The sequence below is a fragment of the Penicillium canescens genome (assembly GCF_028828765.1).
Source record: "Penicillium canescens strain IBT 15451 chromosome Unknown utg000003l_segment0_segment0, whole genome shotgun sequence".
NCBI classification, from domain to species: domain Eukaryota; kingdom Fungi; phylum Ascomycota; class Eurotiomycetes; order Eurotiales; family Aspergillaceae; genus Penicillium; species Penicillium canescens.
Window position 1 is genome coordinate 966433 of NW_026703965.1, and position 16969 is coordinate 983401.

At 49.2% G+C, this 16969-nt stretch overlaps 8 protein-coding genes across 8 annotated transcripts; 5 read left to right on the forward strand and 3 right to left on the reverse strand.

Moving 5' to 3' along the window:
• Positions 1-4: 4 nt before the first annotated feature.
• N7446_003838 (uncharacterized protein) lies at positions 5-1919 on the forward strand (the record flags this gene model as incomplete). Its single annotated transcript, XM_058512587.1, has 7 exons — positions 5-277; positions 331-335; positions 391-581; positions 638-722; positions 770-1280; positions 1341-1743; positions 1795-1919. 7 exons carry the CDS (start codon positions 5-7, stop codon positions 1917-1919), a joined length of 1593 nt encoding a protein of 530 aa, XP_058373916.1.
• Positions 1920-2140: 221 nt separating this feature from the next.
• On the forward strand, positions 2141-4261 carry N7446_003839 (CeGAL family transcription factor; the record flags this gene model as incomplete). Its single annotated transcript, XM_058512588.1, has 1 exon — positions 2141-4261. The coding sequence occupies one exon, from the start codon at positions 2141-2143 to the stop codon at positions 4259-4261; it is 2121 nt and encodes a 706-aa protein (XP_058373917.1).
• Positions 4262-4322: 61 nt separating this feature from the next.
• Positions 4323-5261, reverse strand: N7446_003840 (uncharacterized protein; the record flags this gene model as incomplete). Its single annotated transcript, XM_058512589.1, has 1 exon — positions 4323-5261. One exon carries the CDS (start codon positions 5259-5261, stop codon positions 4323-4325), a length of 939 nt encoding a protein of 312 aa, XP_058373918.1.
• Positions 5262-5724: 463 nt separating this feature from the next.
• N7446_003841 (putative tartrate dehydrogenase) lies at positions 5725-7034 on the forward strand (the record flags this gene model as incomplete). Its single annotated transcript, XM_058512590.1, has 3 exons — positions 5725-5983; positions 6050-6540; positions 6601-7034. The coding sequence occupies 3 exons, from the start codon at positions 5725-5727 to the stop codon at positions 6949-6951; spliced, it is 1101 nt and encodes a 366-aa protein (XP_058373919.1). The 3' UTR covers positions 6952-7034.
• A 2806-nt stretch (positions 7035-9840) lies between these two features.
• N7446_003842 (type I glyceraldehyde-3-phosphate dehydrogenase) lies at positions 9841-11147 on the forward strand (the record flags this gene model as incomplete). The annotated part of the gene is made up of 5 exons (XM_058512591.1): positions 9841-9928; positions 9990-10559; positions 10615-10729; positions 10790-10997; positions 11052-11147. The coding sequence occupies 5 exons, from the start codon at positions 9841-9843 to the stop codon at positions 11145-11147; spliced, it is 1077 nt and encodes a 358-aa protein (XP_058373920.1).
• A 1577-nt stretch (positions 11148-12724) lies between these two features.
• Positions 12725-14568, reverse strand: N7446_003843 (rRNA-processing protein PWP1). Its single transcript, XM_058512592.1, has 2 exons — positions 14286-14568; positions 12725-14231 (listed from the first exon to the last, which is right to left on the reverse strand). The coding sequence occupies exons 1-2, from the start codon at positions 14531-14533 to the stop codon at positions 12872-12874; spliced, it is 1608 nt and encodes a 535-aa protein (XP_058373921.1). The 5' UTR covers positions 14534-14568; the 3' UTR covers positions 12725-12871.
• A 209-nt stretch (positions 14569-14777) lies between these two features.
• N7446_003844 (COX assembly mitochondrial protein) lies at positions 14778-15153 on the forward strand (the record flags this gene model as incomplete). Its single annotated transcript, XM_058512593.1, has 2 exons — positions 14778-14811; positions 14885-15153. 2 exons carry the CDS (start codon positions 14778-14780, stop codon positions 15151-15153), a joined length of 303 nt encoding a protein of 100 aa, XP_058373922.1.
• Positions 15154-15543: 390 nt separating this feature from the next.
• N7446_003845 (rRNA-binding ribosome biosynthesis protein UTP23) lies at positions 15544-16659 on the reverse strand (the record flags this gene model as incomplete). Its single annotated transcript, XM_058512594.1, has 3 exons — positions 15544-16364; positions 16426-16515; positions 16572-16659. The coding sequence occupies 3 exons, from the start codon at positions 16657-16659 to the stop codon at positions 15544-15546; spliced, it is 999 nt and encodes a 332-aa protein (XP_058373923.1).
• Between the last annotated feature and the right edge of the window lie 310 nt (positions 16660-16969).

Here is a 16969-nt window from a genome sequence, read left to right on the forward strand (position 1 = left end):
AAATATGATTGGGTCCTGGAAACCAATCGGCTCTGCTATCTTGCTAGCAGCTTGTCTCCCCGGAGCTTGGGCCCAGAAATTTTCATCTCATCCGGAAGAGCACGTTGGTGCTTCTGTGCGGACTAGTAGCGGGTTAATCAAGGGTCATGCTGCACCTCGCAGGCCCGGAGTATCCGAGTACTTGGGTATCCCATATGCCTCTCCGCCAACTGGGGACCTCCGATTCGCGCCTCCTGTTGCCTTTGACTCTGAGGAAACAATTGAGGCATCCTCCTATGTATGTATTTGCCCCTGTTTACCAGACGCCAAGGCTAATCGTGCTCCGTGCAGAGTCCGTATGTGTACCAAGTCGCGGATATGAACTACAGAATGCATCTGACCAAGCAATAGTGACTGTCCTGCAAACACCGGCTCAACCCCAAAAGATTACCCTGGGTATACCCCGCAGGGCCCCAGGATCTTGAAGTCATTTAGACAAGAACTAAGGACTTCTCAGAGTGAGGACTGTCTTTACCTGAATCTGTGGACGCGGCCGACAGCTTCTAAGCCGAAACCAGTCCTTCTCTGGATCCACGGTGGTCGTAAGTGTTTGCTATTATAATTTACTCCACTATCGGTGACTGACGTTGATCCAAAGGGTTTACCAACGGTGGCGCTAACAACCCATACTACGATGGACAAGCTTTGGCAGATGAACATGATGTGATTGTGGTGACCATCAAGTAAGTTGTCTTACTTCTGCACTTGCACTATTCTAAATCGAGGACAGCTATCGATTGAACATCTTTGGGTTCTCGGGTGCACCAAATCTGCCTCAGAATGTCGCTTTGCTTGATCAACGCATGGCAGTTGAATGGGTTCATCGCAATATTGTTGCTTTCGGTGGAGACCCAGAACGCATCTCTATCTTTGGCCAATCCGCCGGTGGATCATCGGTTGACTATTACGCACACGCTTGGGCTGAGAATCCCATTGCTGCTGGACTTATCTCACACTCTGGAACATCGCTCAGTTTCGTGCCCAATACTGCTGAAGAATCCGCTAGTTACTTCTATTACGTCTCTAAGGCTCTGGACTGTGGAGACGCTGACAGTGATGCTGATGAGGTGGTCAAGTGTGTTCGCCAGAAGCCATTCACTGATGTGGTTAAAGCTGCCGGTAAGGTCCCGGCAGCATCCTCGCCGGCACTTCCACAGCCTGTTTTCCATCCCACGGTGGATGGAGTGACCGTGTTTGACGATTACGCAGAGAGAACTGCAGCTGGAAAATATGCTCACCTTGTAAGCACTAGATTGGCATTTTCAATTTAAACCCCAGATAAAAAAGCTGACATATTACAGCCTTACCTTATCAACAGCAACAACTACGAGGCAGGCTACTATCGCATCAGCGCATACGGAGGAAACGTCTCGCTCACCGATGAGCAATGGATCAAGTACAATCTCGCGGCATTTACCTGTCCTAGCGGAGCTTCCGCAAGAGGCCGTGCTGCCAATGGTGTTCCGATTTGGCAGTCCCACTACTTCGGTGACTGGGACAACCTGCGTCTTTACCCTGGCAGTGGTACCTACCACGGAGCTGATCTTCTCATGCTATTTGGAACTGCTGAGTATGTCAGTGGAGTTAGAAATTCTCACGAAGAGAACGAGTTTGCCCATTACATGGCTTCCGCTTGGGTAGCCTTCGCAAGTGATCCATATGAGGGATTGACCAAATTTGGATGGCCACACTATAACTCTGATGGTAAGTTTGCCATTAATTTCTGCTAGATTCATGCTTCTAACGCCTTCACAGACAGTACACTAGTCGGACTGGCTTACAAAAATGGAAAGAACGCTCAGTTCCTCAAACCTTCGGATGTTGAGAAGGGCTGTGCTGCTTTGAAAGGGAACAGCACACACGGAAAGGGTGCATTTTAGACATTTTAATAGTTATAAAAGCCAAAACAGAAGATACAGATGTTGGCAGGTGATTATAGAGACGACTAGACGTATTTGTTGAAGCGAGGCGAGTTTATAGATGCCAGTTTGGGGGCTGACGTAACGCCTGACTAAAATCCGCCGGCCGTCCCCAGGATAGTCGGGTGCTGGGAAAGTTGACATGGTAAATACCTCAATTTCGGAAAATGTGATAAAGGAATATGGCTTCACCTTCATCTGCAAGCACCCGATTCGAAGAAAATGAAGCAGAATGGCCATACCCAACTCGTGCAGCTAAAAGACGCAAGCGCCCTTCCGCTGCAGGTACTTCAGGCCCGTCGCCTCGTGAAATCGGATTCATGAGAGAGTCCCAAAACGATGGGTCCGCTACATTCCTCGGAAGTTCTAGTGGAATTCACTTCGTTAGGAACGTTTATAATGCTTTCGCGCGCCGTTCAGCGGATTTGGACCAGACACGAACCCGTGACCGTACCTCGGTCCCAGGCGAAGAAGACCGTCTACGGCGAAATGTGGGAAATGCTCATAGTGCCGATGATTTGTGGACTCGAGAAGAACTAAATTTCGCGCCTAATGCTTCATTCGATTTCAATGACCTTGTCAAGTGGACGCGCAGCTATTTTGAGAATTGGCATCCGATTTTCCCGTGTCTCCATGCCCCGACAGTCTTGAAACTCATGGAGACAGCGAGCCAGAAAGGAGTGGATTCAGTTAGCCGGTTGGAGACGATGATCCTCCGATCTATCATGTCCATATCCCTCTGTGATAATCGGCAAAAAACAGCATCAGAATCCAAGCTGGGTCCCATTCCTTCAGTCTTGGTCTTTCGCACCATTCCTCATGTGACGCATGAAGTACAAAGCTTGCTTGAAGAGCCTACCACACTTCCATTGCTGCAAGCCGCATTTACTGCACAGCTTGCTCTCACTTCGCTTCTCCGCCTGAACGCCGCTTCGCGCGTCGGGGGAGTCATCACTCGAACTGCATTCCACCTTGGGTTGCATCGCTGCCCAGCGCGATTTTCGTGCTTCAGCAGTGAAGAGGCGGACATCAGATGTCGGTTATTCTGGTCGGTCTACTCTCTTGAGAGATATCTTTCCCAAGCCCTTGGAATCCCCCTCAGCATTCGGGACGATGATATCGATGTCTGCTACCCAGGAACTGAGCGGCACTCTTCTACTGTTCCGAGAAATTTGGATAACCCGCGACTGCGATTACTACGCCATCTCGCAAAATTTGCACGGGTCAGAGGCCTGATTGTGGAACTTCGCAACAAGTCTATTCTGCACAGTCATGCCAGTCAGGTTGAGGCAGCCCACGTTTCTGGAGAACTTTCGAAATGGTGGAACGAAGTCTACGATGATGCAAACCCGTTCGGGGAGCCTGCAGATACAGGCATCGAACATGAGGTACTCTTGCTGCCCTATCACCGGCTGCTTTTGATGATCCTACGACACGAAGCTATTATCTCACTAAACCGTCCTCTTTTAGCGGCCGAAAACTCCAGCGCCGATTATCAAAATGCATTGCAGACTTGCATTGGATCATCGCGATCTATACTTGCAGCTTTGAAAAAGCATGTATCCTCTCCGTCGGAAGCTCCGCTCTCCTGGCCATGTTTTACGTGGTCAACTTGGATGGCATGTCTGATTCTGATGTATGCAGCATCGGAAGAAGAATTTGCCGCGCCCACCGCTATCAAATACGCTAGAATGGGGATCACAATTTTGGAAAACCTATCATTACGCGGTAGCAGCTGGCCAGAAACCTGTATCGAGGCGATCAAGGGCATGGAGTCTGCCTTGACACAGACATCCGACGGTGCACAATTCAAGAGTACTCCAACACCAAACAGACCGGAAAGGCCCGCTACAACCTCAAATTCCATCGACAGAAGAATGTCCCAATTGTCGCCAATTCAGGACAGAACTCACGAGGTAGGCGATACAAACCTCACAACAGTCCGTCCTCAGAAACTACGGACAGGAGCATATCAAGAGCGTCCAGCTTCTATGGGAATCCAACCTTTCGATTCTTCTGTTCGCTCGACTGCGGGCCTTGGCCCCGAAGAAAATTACGAATCGGCTATTTTTTCACCCTCGGACAATATGGGCAACTTCGGTGAGGTGCTGGACTCCACTGGAAACAACTTCAACGGGCAATCGTCAGCTGAACTGATATTCGGCAGCACAGCTGACAACTATGGCGTCTTCAATCCGAGTTTTGCAGGCCAAGATTGGTTGCCATTGACATCATCCATGTCCATGAACGATTTATGGAGTGTTGCCGATGGCCCCTGGATGATCCATAACAATTTCCTTTGATTTTTGATACTTGATGAGAAAACCATGTAAATTAAGTAAAAATCTTTGGATATTCTTCAATTTACGAAACGTACACAAGAAAGTCTTCTATATTTCTATCCAGATTCAAAAAGACTCGCACCCGGCCCTTGCTTTTCTCATTGAAGAATCCTTGCTGCAATTGATCGCGCATCTGATCCAGATACAGCTCGTATGCCGGCATATATCCTCTCACAAAGCGAACAACTTCTTCAACCGTCATACTTTCGCCCGTCCGCTCAAGAAGAGCATGCTCCTGCTGCATTCTCCATTCATACACATTGACCAAACTCAATGTGTCTAAATGGAAAATAAAGTCCAAATGCTGTGGTCCCATAAATTGGTCACAGTATTGACGCAGCTTCTCATTTACTCCTAGCAGGTGCTCAAGTGCATGCTCCTTCAAAGTTTTGGTCGGATATCCGGCAATTGCTTCTTGTCGTAATCCTTCCTCCCACTTCTGTCGGATAGAAGCCTCATCCAGCGGCTTGAACCCAATGCACCACCCTTCAAAAATAACAACATCAATCTGCGTTCCTGCTGGAATGCGTTGCCACGTCTCTTTTGGTGCTCTTCCGCCCTCTCCATTGAACTTGCTCTTGTCAAATGATGGAATGAGAACTTCGTAGCCACTGTTCAGATTCTCAAAGAAAGAACGTGCAAGTTCCATGTCGTGGATTCCAGGTTGGCCGCGAGTTTGGACAAGTTTGTTGTGTGGATTGGCAAGTCGAAGATTGACGAGGTCATCGTGGTCGAGGTACAGATCATCGAGTGAGAGGTTTATGGTGTGGTAATTGTGCTTGTTATTCAGTCGTTTCACAAATGCCTCGGTCCATGTTGATTTGCCGCTTCCTTGAAGGCCTGTCAGCCCGAAGATGAATGGCCGTTTGGTTGTATTGCTGGACTGGGCTTGAAAATGACGATCAATATATGGTACGAGATAGTCTATAGTACTCTCGATTCCATGTTTGGACGTCGGCATTGTGACAGAGTTGTTGTTACTCGACTCTCACTTGGATTCTTGATTGTGCTGAGTGCTGGAGTGGGGTAGATTCATTCCTGCATGCACTCGCTTTTTTGTACCTTGCATTATTCACACATCCCAGTTCATTCTCTAATCTTTCTTCAACGCTTGCCACATAATTGAAAAGGCACCTCTCGACCGAGTGTATACTGGTCAGAGTTAGGGTTTGCCGGACATGTCTTTCTCCGATGTATCCACCGGAGGGTGGAACCAGACACAACACAGCCGGACAAGTCAATCTCCGCACCCCGCGATCAAGTTGGATGAGCTCTGAGCGGTCATGCGATAGGTTCTGAACAAATTTGATGTGGAGACTCAATTCTTTGGGCTAAGAATCAAAACCCTTTAAGATCCGTTGGACGCGCTGACTTCATCTATTCCTGTCAACACTCTAAGCCCGGACAAGAACATCAAAGTCACCATGTCTCCCTCAGTTGCCGGTCAAAAGACCTACAGCATTGCATCCATTCCTGCCGACGGAATTGGACCAGAGGTCATCGATGCTGGAATCACCGCCCTCAATGCTTTGACTGATACTCTCAAGACCTTCAAGTTGGACTTCAAGAATTACGACTGGAGCTCAGAAACTTACAAGAAGACTGGCAAATACATACCCGACGGTGGACTCGAAGAGCTCAAGAAGCACGACGCGATTTTCTTCGGCGCTGTCGGCGCTCCTGGTAAGTAGATATCACGATCGCATTAGAGGTGTAGATCTAAAAGATGCAGATCTAACGTACCAACAGATGTCCCCGATCACATTTCTCTGTGGGGTCTCCGTCTGGCCATCTGCCAGCCTTTCCAACAGTATGCCAATGTGCGTCCAACCCGCGTATTCCGTGGCACTGAGTCTCCTCTGCGGAAGTGCGGTCCTAATGACCTTGACTGGGTGATAATCCGCGAGAACAGCGAGGGAGAATACGCCGGTCAGGGTGGTCGCTCCCACGCTGGCAAGCCTTGGGAGGTCGCGACTGAGGTCTCGATCTTCTCCCGCCACGGCGTGGAGAGAATTATGCGCTTTGCCTTTGAGACTGCCCAGAAGCGTCCTCGCAAGCTTTTGACTGTTGTCACTAAGAGCAATGCCCAACGCAATGGAATGGTTCTCTGGGATGAGGTCGCCAAGGCTGTTGCTGTTGACTTCCCCGATGTTACTGTTGACAAGATGCTTGTTGATGCCATGACCACTCGCATGGTTCTGAAGCCCGAGAGTCTGGATACTATTGTGGCTACCAACCTGGTAAGGGGTGAATTGAACGGGAATGGTAATCAAACGTAGGTTAGGCTAACAATCATTTAGCACGCTGATATTCTGTCCGACCTTGCTGCCTCTCTGGCTGGTTCCATTGGTATTGCCCCCACCTCGAACCTCGACCCTACTCGGGAGTACCCCAGTATGTTCGAACCTATTCACGGTTCTGCCTTTGATATCACTGGCATGGGTATCTCTAACCCTGTGGCTACCTTCTGGACTGCGGCTGAGATGCTTGCCTGGCTCGGCGAGGAGGATGCTTCCAAGAAGCTCTTGGACTGCGTTGAGAATGTCTGCGAGCAGGGGGTTCTCACTCGCGACTTGGGTGGCAATGCTACTACCAAGCAGGTCACTGATGCTGTGGTTGCTGAGATCCAGAAGCTTGCAGGCAGCAAGTAAGTGTATCATGGGCCGGGATTTGAATTGGAATGAGCAATGAATCTGTACAAATTGAACTAGAATGAAATTGAACTCGTTTGAGGCTAAAAGATCTTACTGAGTCCTCGGTATCTCAAAGTAGGCTCATTATTGGCCTGAAGGTACCGCTATATATTTTGATCGTTCAGCCACAACGTTAAGCCTCATAAATCCGATACTATATTTGAAACCCATTATTCATGACTGGACAGCGGTCATTACAGCATATTCAATATTTTGTCTTGACTTCCGGCAAATTGCAAAGTACCCACAAATATAAGCATCAGGCCTCCTAAGCTCTGATGTAATCTTCCAAACCACGTACCCATTGGACAAATATCGTACAATTCGACCTCCGGTACACGTAGATCAATCACCACGGGGAAGTCATCTCACAAAGTAGACCATTCACCCACAGCTATACTGACTATATCCACACCGAGGGTGCTGCTAAGGCGCATAACTCTACTGGCAAAGGTGCTGTGATTGCTTCTTTCCAGATTGGTGCTCTCATCGGTGCGCTATCATACACTATTTTGTCTGATTGGCTTGGTCGTCGAAAGACTATATTCCTCGGATCGTTCTTACTATTATCGGTCAAGTCTTGCAAGTTCGGCGTACTCCCTCATCCAATTTACCGTCGGTCGCATTATACTTGGTATGGGAGTTGGTCAATTGAGTGTTGCTGTGCTAGTCTGGCAGTCGGAATGCTCCGCTGCAAAGAGTCGAGGTCAACATGTCATGGCAGATGGTATCTTCATGTGTCTCGGGTACTCTCTCTGCAACTGGATCGACTTCGGTTTCAGTGAGCTGCTTGGAACAAACACTGGTCAATGGCGAGGACCTCTTGCTATTTCCTTCTTCTCTTTGTGATTGTCGCTTCTGTATCCCTCTTGCCGGAGTCGCCCCGTTGGTTGGTTCGTGTCAACCGGACAGAGGAGGCCGCTATCAACCTTGCTGCACTCAAGAATTTCCACCCCGATGACGAGGCAATCAAGTCAGAGATCTCCTGCATTGAGCTATCGTTCGAACTCACTGCGCAATCTAAAGGAGTGCTTCGTGAGATTTTCTCCAAGACCGATGATGAACGCGTACTCTATTTTGTCTCTGCATTGCCCTTCAATTTTTCCAACAGATGTGCGGTGGAAATCTCATTTCCGTGTATGCGTCTACAATCTTCCAAGAGAATCTGAACCTTGGTTCCGATCTATCCAAGATCCTCCAGCCTGAACATGGAAGCCTCTATGTTGCTTTATTGCCTTCTTCTCAATCGACCGTCTTGGGGAGCGGGCCGTATTCATGCTCAGCGGAGCCGGTATGTCAATGTACATGGCGGCAATGGCCGTCACAACTAGTTTTGGCTCCGACAATAAGCACGCATCCATCGCGTCGGCCTTCTTCATCTTCCTCTTCAATATCTTCTACCCAATCGGCTTCCTCGGTGGAAACTTCTTACATTGCACCGAGGTTGCTCCAGTACGCCTGCGAGTCGGTATGGAAGCAATCTCTGCCGCCAACCACTGGCTGTGGAACCCATGTGGCTCTAGATACGATCGGATACCAGTACTACATCATGTATTGCAGTACTGTCGGCATGCATTCCTGTACTGGTATACTTCTTCTACCCTGAGACCGTGAACCAGAACTTGGAAATGCTGAATCATGCTTTCCGAGGTGCATTGTCGTCGTGGCAGATTGTTTCAATGGCGCAAAATTTGTCCCAGGGTGAGATTAACCCAGCATAGTTGATTGCTCGAAAGGAAAAAGGTGACTCTTGCTCGGTGCAGATGAAAAGGAATGTCTGAGGGTACCGGAGAATAGTTGTGGTATTTCGTATTAGCGCCTGAGTTTTGAATCTATGTCCGAGGATATGTTTACTAGTTAGATACTTTGTTAGAGAATTATAATCATAGAGACCTGTTTGCCGGTACGTTTCTCCTGATCCTCGTCAGAGCGATCTACGTAAAACAACCGGAGTATGTCCCTCGGGAAGAACCAAGATAGTTTGATGCCCACTACCGAAGCAATGACCGGATCCCATCTCCACGCCAATTTTCCCGCTTTTCTCGGCTCAGCGTGATGATTCCGCGAAAAATCGGAAAACTCGTCGCTATAGACCAATACAAAATAATGGTTGGTCATGATTCGGCGCAATCGGAAGCGCATCTCCAAACCCCATCGGAATGCCGATACGGAGGACGAGAATGCCGGCCTCATCCACAAATCAGAAAACAGCAATTGCCCAGCATGAATCTCCACACCTTCGGCGTTATAACGATAGCTTGGAAAAAGGACAATGGACACTCATAATTGGCTGAATCCCTTTTCGTGCAAATATAGTCAACCCCAACCGCAAATAGCAATTAAACGACATTCCTCCGTCTATCGGTACTTTACCCCGGAGTCAAAGCCCCAACAATACCACGGCAAACCCGTTCTTGGGCCCTTGCGTCACGGACTTGGCCATCTCCGCTACCATCGGATCGTGGACGCGGGATTTTCGGCGGAAAGCCTCATTTTTATTGGCTGTCTCCTGACAACATGGCTCTGGTATCCGATGACGGCAGGGTCGCCGCCGGAGACACGGTTCGTTCTAGATGGCTGAGTGTCAAGGAAACGAAATAAATACCTCGCAATCAAGTAGGCGGGGCATGTTGGAAGCCGATTCATTATCCGTGAGACGGGTGGCTCCGGGTTGACACCGTGGGGGATTCAATGGAGTCGGTTGAGGCTGGAGCTATACTTATAGATATTGGTCCTCGATTCAGGACTTGCTTTGGGAGAAATAGTTTAAGCTTCTATCAAGCAGAACAAAGCATCCACTTAATTTTGGTTCTTCTATTTCACTATTAACCTTCATAACCCTACCGTATGGCTCCTTCAATCAACGACGCTTCCCATAGCCATGTGCAGGCAACTTCAGCCTGCAAGGTTGGAATCAACGGCTTCGGTCGTATCGGTCAGTGAACTATTAACTATTCAAAACTCTAAGGCTGTCCCCATACTAATCAAGTATACAGGCCGCAACGTCCTCCGCGCAGCCCTAGTCCGCTCCGACATCCAAGTCGTCGCAATCAACCACACATGCGTCACTGTCGAAGACCTCATCTACCTAGTCCGCTACGACTCGTCGATGGGTGACCTAGATGAAAAGACCCCCATCCACGCGCTCTCCGACAACCTCATCACAATCAACGGCAAGCATATCGCCCTCACATCCGAACGTGACCTGAAGAAACTCAACTGGGCTGCCCTGGGAGTCGACTACGTCCTCGAATGCACGGGCAAATTCACCAAGCACGATCTCGCCCTCGATCACGTCACCCACGGCCAGGCGAAGCGTGTTCTCATCTCCGCTCCTAGCTCGGACTCGCCTACTTTTGTCTACGGTGTTAACGAGGACTCTTATACTCCTACCGAGGACTGCCGCGTTGTTTCGAATGCTAGCTGCACTACCAACTGCGTTACTCCTGTCCTGAAGGTGCTTGATAGCTCCTTTGGTATTACACAGGGATTCTTGACTACTATCCATGCTGCTACGAGGTCGCAGCAGGTTCTGGATGGTTATAGCAAGAAGAACAAACGACTGGGTAAGGGATTCTGGATTACTTGAGGGAAAAGCATTAAGCTAATATCATATACTAGGCCGCGGTGTCTTCAACAACATTATTCCCACAACAACCGGTGCAGCCAAGGCCGTCGCTGCTGTTCTCCCCGGGCTGAAGGGCAAGGTGACTGGTGTCTCCATCCGTGTCCCAACGTGAGTAATTCTCCGCATGAATCTAAACCTAAGAAATTTATCTAACATAACAAACTCTAGCCCCAACGTCTCAATGATCGACTTGACAATCAGTACAGAGAAGCCAACCTCGCTGGCCGAGGTTATCTCTGCCTTCCGACGAGCTTCCAAGATGGATATGGCCGGCGTTCTCAAGGTTGCAGATGACGAGCTTGTCAGCAGCGACTATAATGGCAGTCCCTACAGTGCTATTATCGATGCTCCTTCATGCATGGAGTTGAACCCTCAGGTAAGCTTTTGCCAATGCGTGCTAGATATGTGTTCTTTACTGACTCTGTTGCAGTTCTTCAAGATCATGGCTTGGTATGACAACGAATGGGGATACTCGAACCGATTGTTGGATTTGACGACTCATGTGCATGCCCAGGAGGCTGTTTGAGTCACCGTCTAGCATAAGGAATGGCGTTCTTGGGATTGACACAAACATAGAATTTGTGTTCTTTTAGAATGATAATGACAAGATAAAGCAAATACATACTTTTCAAGGCAATTTCTGCTATAACAGGGTATGAAACCAAATAAAACGAATGAGATAGCAACATGTGACCGGCTCACGTTTTCCAAATTTCACTAGCACGTAAATCTCATAGGTCTCCCACTTGCAACGGGCTACGACGCAATTGCACCATGCAAAAGGTAATTTTTATGAAGCATTTGAACGAGGATTTGAGGGAGTCTTTGGCAGGCAATATGTTGCCTTGAGTTTCAGGCCCTGTTTGTTGTTTGCTTAACTAGCCCTTGGTCTATGGGCTATAAAGCCCACGCTCCTCAGTAGATAATTCATCAATTTTCTTCCTTTATCTCCTTCCTCGATTTCATCTGTATTCGACGGAGTATTCAAATATAAGTCTATAAAGTAAGATCAAACCCTATAAATACCCAAATCACTTAATTTTTTACTCTTGCATCTCTTGCCTCTTCTTCATCCTCCACCTCCCCATGTTACCATCCAGCTGCCATGACCTCCTAATGACTCCCATCTCAGTCAAGGCTGATGTCATTCTCGGTACTCCCCAACTCATGTCGGAGGCAATGATGTATTATCATCTGCGCCAAATCTGTGGCGATTGATGCACAAGCCTCTACGAGCTGCTCGGTGCAAGGCCAAGGAGCCGAGAGATGCTAAGGCTGCTTCTGGGTAGTTTGCTTTGGGGGGAAATTGAGTGGGACTTGATTACCCTGCACGGATGGGATGCCCCGATGGGATGATATTGGAACGGAATGGATCGCTGCTATTTGTTCTAAGTCAAAATTGGAACCCCAAAAAAGGTCAGCTAGCACAGCATCCAATAAGATAGGTTCCGGCGGACATCAACTTTGAGAGAAAGTAGCGTAAGGAATCCTTCAGTAAACAGCAAATACACAGGACTAGCCCTTGATATGGTTTATTGAAACCTTATACCCGTGACTTGAACCGCCAGTATCAAGCCCCTAATCTGTAGTTTGGAGGGACCCGTGTACCGCGGAGCTACTCGATCACGAGCCAGAATAAGAAATATCCCTAATTCAATCTATGTATAATGAGCAATACCCATGATAATTCCTCCAAAAAGGGATGTGAACACCTAAGGAATGAAAGAAAACAAAGCATTTCCTAAAAATTTTTCCGACCTTGAACGTTGATCTTGGGAACAATTTTGATATTGGGAAGGCTTTCGTGCGCCTTATCTATTCTGGGTTTATTTTTCTCATTGGTTCCGATTTGGTGAACGAAATATTTCGGCTCAAAATTTTTGGATTTTGAACTTTTTCGAGCCCAAAAAAAATAGTTTCTCGTAAGATTTTTTCAGACCAGAATGGTTCGTCGTAGGTGATTTTTATATCAGGATGGTCTTTCAGAGCTCCAGCTCACTCCCACCCACCCTAGCTAGCCAACCAGCAACCCCGGAACTGAACGTCAGTCCTACACCCCTGGAAGTACAGGAATATCAACACATTTTAATTGTATTCAGAGTTCTTCACAGGATACATTTGAACATATTGACTATTGACATTGTTCTCATAGTTATACTTCATAACAAAGTGGTCATTAACATGCAAAACCTAACAAATCTATTTTTTGACGCATAAACAACAGAATGATCCACGGGTATCAGTGTCCATCTAGTCTTCATCCATCGACTCCCAGCCATCACCACCACGAGGGGCATCCTCATCAGCATCCTCCTCACCCTCATCATCAGACTCCTCATCATCAGCAGTGATACCAACCATGCGCTCCTCAACCTCATTAGCAAACTCAGGCATACGAGACACAAAGGCACGACGCACAGCGCCGTTAGTCGAAGCATCCCACACCTGCACGTTACCCTGGCTACCAGCAACAGCAATACGGAAACCGACTTCCTGGTCTGGCGCGAAGGCAGTGGAGAAAACCTTGCCGACGTCCAGCTTGCGCGAGACGACCATGTTGGGGCGGTCGTTTTCGATGTTCCAGAGCTTGACAGTCTTGTCTGTGGAGCCGGTGACCAGGAAGCCTGGGATGTTACGGTTGATGTCGAAGGAGGAGACGGAGGAGTCGTGCGCTTGCAGGGACCAGACGGGCTTGGACTCGGCTGGGCTGGTGGGCACGTTGCGCATGTCATAGCGGTAGACCATGCCAGCGTCGGTGGTTACGTAGAAGAAGTTGGGGTCGTGCGGGTCCCAGCGGAGTCCCTCGACGTCAGCGTCGACGCCCCAGCGAGCTTGCGCATCCGGTGCGCGCATGTCTGCTGCCACCACTGTGCGGTCGTAGCTACCGCTGAGGAGGATGGTGGACTCGGTTGGGTGCCAGTCTAGGGAGCAGACCTTGTCCTTGTGGTGGGAGTAGGACTTGGCGCAGGTTGTAGTGTTGAGATCCCAGAGCTTGACGGTCTTGTCGGCGGAGGCGGAGGCGAGTAGGTTGCGGTGGGCACGGTTGGCGGCCAGCGCCAGGACGGAGTCGATGTGGTACTCGTCGTTGGCCTTGACCTTCTTCTTCTGCTTCTTCTTGGCCTTTTCGGCATCCTGGCCACCCTGGCCGAGGATGGCGTTGGGGTACATGCAGTCCACGACGTCCAGGTCCCAGATCTCAATGTCGGGCTCCATCGTTCCGACAGCGACGAAGTTTCCTTGCGTGCGGTTGTCGGGGTTCTTGCCAACGGGGATGTCGAGCCACTCCAGGCAGAGGGGGATGCCGGGAAGCATGATATCGTGGTGCACGTAGAGGTTGTCAGCGCGGTCTTCGTAGACGTAGACTTCCAGATGCGCAACTTCATCCTCCACCTTTCCAGCCAAGAGAAGGTTGTCGACGGGCATGATCTGCAGTTCCTCGCGTTCCTCGTCATCCTCGTCCTCGGGCATCACGAGGTAAGGGTCGGCCTCGTTGGGCTGGTGGTAGGCCAGCGATTGGACATTGCCGAACATGGTGATTTTCTCTCCATCCTCATCCTTCTCATCGCTGTCATAGTGGTCCATGTCGAATTCCTTGAGAACATCATCCTCACTATAAACCGATTAGCACGTGTCAAGTTTCGAGGTTCAAGCTCGAACGACTCACTTGGAGTCGGCGCCCTCCTTGGTCTTCTTTTCGCTATCATCATCCATAGCTTCGGCAGCACCATCCTTTCCATCCTCATCCATAACCTCATCCTGAGCAGCGCTCAAACCCTCCTTCGCATCCTCAAGCTGCATGCGCGCAAGCTTGGATATCCGGCTCATTTCCGCCTCGTCAATCTCATACTTGGTGGGGAACTGGGCAGCGACACCTCGTCGCACCCACCCCGTAGTCGTGATCATAGAAGACATAATGAAAGCGTTGAATAAAAAACCGATCACCTCCAATCTCAACTTTTTTTATCGCCGATAATTTTTTATCGGTGTAGAGGGGCTTTCCGCCCGGCAGAACCAGACCGATCTTCTTACCGCCCGGGCATTTTGCAGACGCCGTTTGCTTGTCGGTGATTGATCGTACGATTGCTCTCTGACATTGCTTCATTGCGTATCGAGATTTGTTGTTTCCTGCGTTGATTAACATACACCTATCGCAACAATGCATTCTCACTTGCACACTCCGTATAACGTCAGTACGTTGAACCCTCGCCCCGGGAGATTGTCAAGTCTCCTTCCGAAATGCAGATACTAATTGATAAACCGCAGACTGCGAGGAGATCATGACTGCCCTCGACGAATGCCACGCCAAGGGATTCCTCCACAAAGCTATCGGGAGCTGTAACGATATCAAGCGCGACGTTAACAAATGTCTTTCCGGGGAGCGCTACGAGCGCGCAAAGCGCAACCGAGACCAGGCTCGCGGCAACCGCAAGCGTGTCGAAGAGATCTGGGCAAGGGAGAGAGAGCTTGAGCAGGGTATGTCGAATGCCGCTGCTGCCGCCGCAAATACCACGAATGCTGGCGCGAAGCAATAAATGCGCTTGGATGACTACATGGCATTATGCTTGGAACTGGAGTTTTGGTTTGCTTTTATGGCCGTTCTGTGAGAGTATCCAGTTCGTGTCTTTTTCTCTCTTCTCATTATATCCGGCGGGATACTTTGTACGATATCCGAAAATGTAACTGTACATATGACCAACGTTTGATGTACTATATTACTTGTTCCACTGGACTACGGAATGACAAGCATTGGGGATGCTGAGGTCTCAATGTAGTGGTAAATGATATTGGATGTACATAGCTAGTCTACACCCGCTGGACTTTTAGATATAACCCATCCATGATGAACGCCGTGCCCTAGGATGAAAGAAAGATGGAATGCATAATGATAACCAGCATCATGAGTCTGGGCCGTAAAGATCTAATCAAGCATCAACCTCCATGGAGGCAGACACTTCATTTGGCTCATCAGGGAGCTGATCTCCTTGCCAAGGACCACTCTTATTGTGACGGCGCTTCCGCTTCGGCTTAGCAGCGGCAGACTCATCACCACCCGGCTGCTCAATAGCATCCACATCCTTAGAGACATCGCCAGCATCCGCATTGACCTTCTCCTTCTTCGGTGTCGGGCCAGGCGCATCATTTCTCTTCTTTGGCTTCTTCATACTAAGCGGGTTCGGGCCCTTGACCTTAGGACCCCGCTTCTTCTTAGGTTCTGCCGACTCTTCGCCCTCACCCTCTCCATCACGCTTGCGCTTGCCGAGCATAGGATCAGCATCCAAACCAGCGCGGAACTTCCCTCGCTCCACGCCATCGCGAACCATCTCGGAGGGGTTGCTCATAGGCTCGAGGACCATGACCGAGCGCTTCACGTAGATGATAGGCACACCGGGGATGGCGCGGGCTTGTGAACGCAAAGCTCGAGAACGGCGCAAGGCCTCTTCTTCTTTGCGCTCGTCTTCGCGCTTGTATTTCCGCTGCTCGTCGTTGGCGTTTCTCTTCTTCAAAATTGGGTCCGCGCTTGCGAGGATGTAGTGCTCCTTGTTCTTTTTTGAGTCCGCATTAGGTGACAGCAGGGAGAGGAGGCATTCGATCTCGTCGATTGGAGTGTGGTCCGCGTTGTGAGAGCAGTGGCGGAGTGGGAGTTCTGTGGGTGGTGGGAGGAACAAAGGTCTGTAGGGCTTTTCTGTTTTCGGGTTGATAGGTTGCGCGGCCATGATAGCGGCGAGCGAGCATTTTGTCAATACTGTGAGATGTTAGTTGGGATGCATCTTTGAAGATTGGGGTTCGGTTTTGGTGGAACTAACGAGGCTTGACTTTGCCTTGGACTGTTCGCTCAAGTGCGGGAATCAGGTCCATCTTGAAGGAGTCCGTGGCGCGGAGGAAGTTCGAATCCACTGTTCAAGCGCAAGTCAGTACTGTACATCGGAGAAGAACCTTGAAATCGGCATACCCAGCACTTGGTAAGCCTCTCGGAACCCGAAAGCGAGCTCATATTGATGCATAAGCTTGCGATACTTCTTGGAACGTTTGGCCCTCATTGTGAATGTTGAAGGTCAAGATATCGGTGATTTGATGTGTCGAGCATGAGCTGTTGCGTCGACCGAAACTTTTTTCATTTTGCCGGGCGGCGACCGAGGCGGTGTTGTGGTCTGTGCTGAGGAAGTATCCAGTACTTAGTTTGAGTGGCGAAATCGCCACCAAATTGATGTACCATGTACTTCCTGTCATTCATGGTTTATCTACTTGAGCCTTAGGAGGGCAATACATTATGGGATGGATACATAGCCATAGAGACATTAAGACATAAGTATTACTCTTGTTCTAATAGATACTAAGGCCTCCATTGAC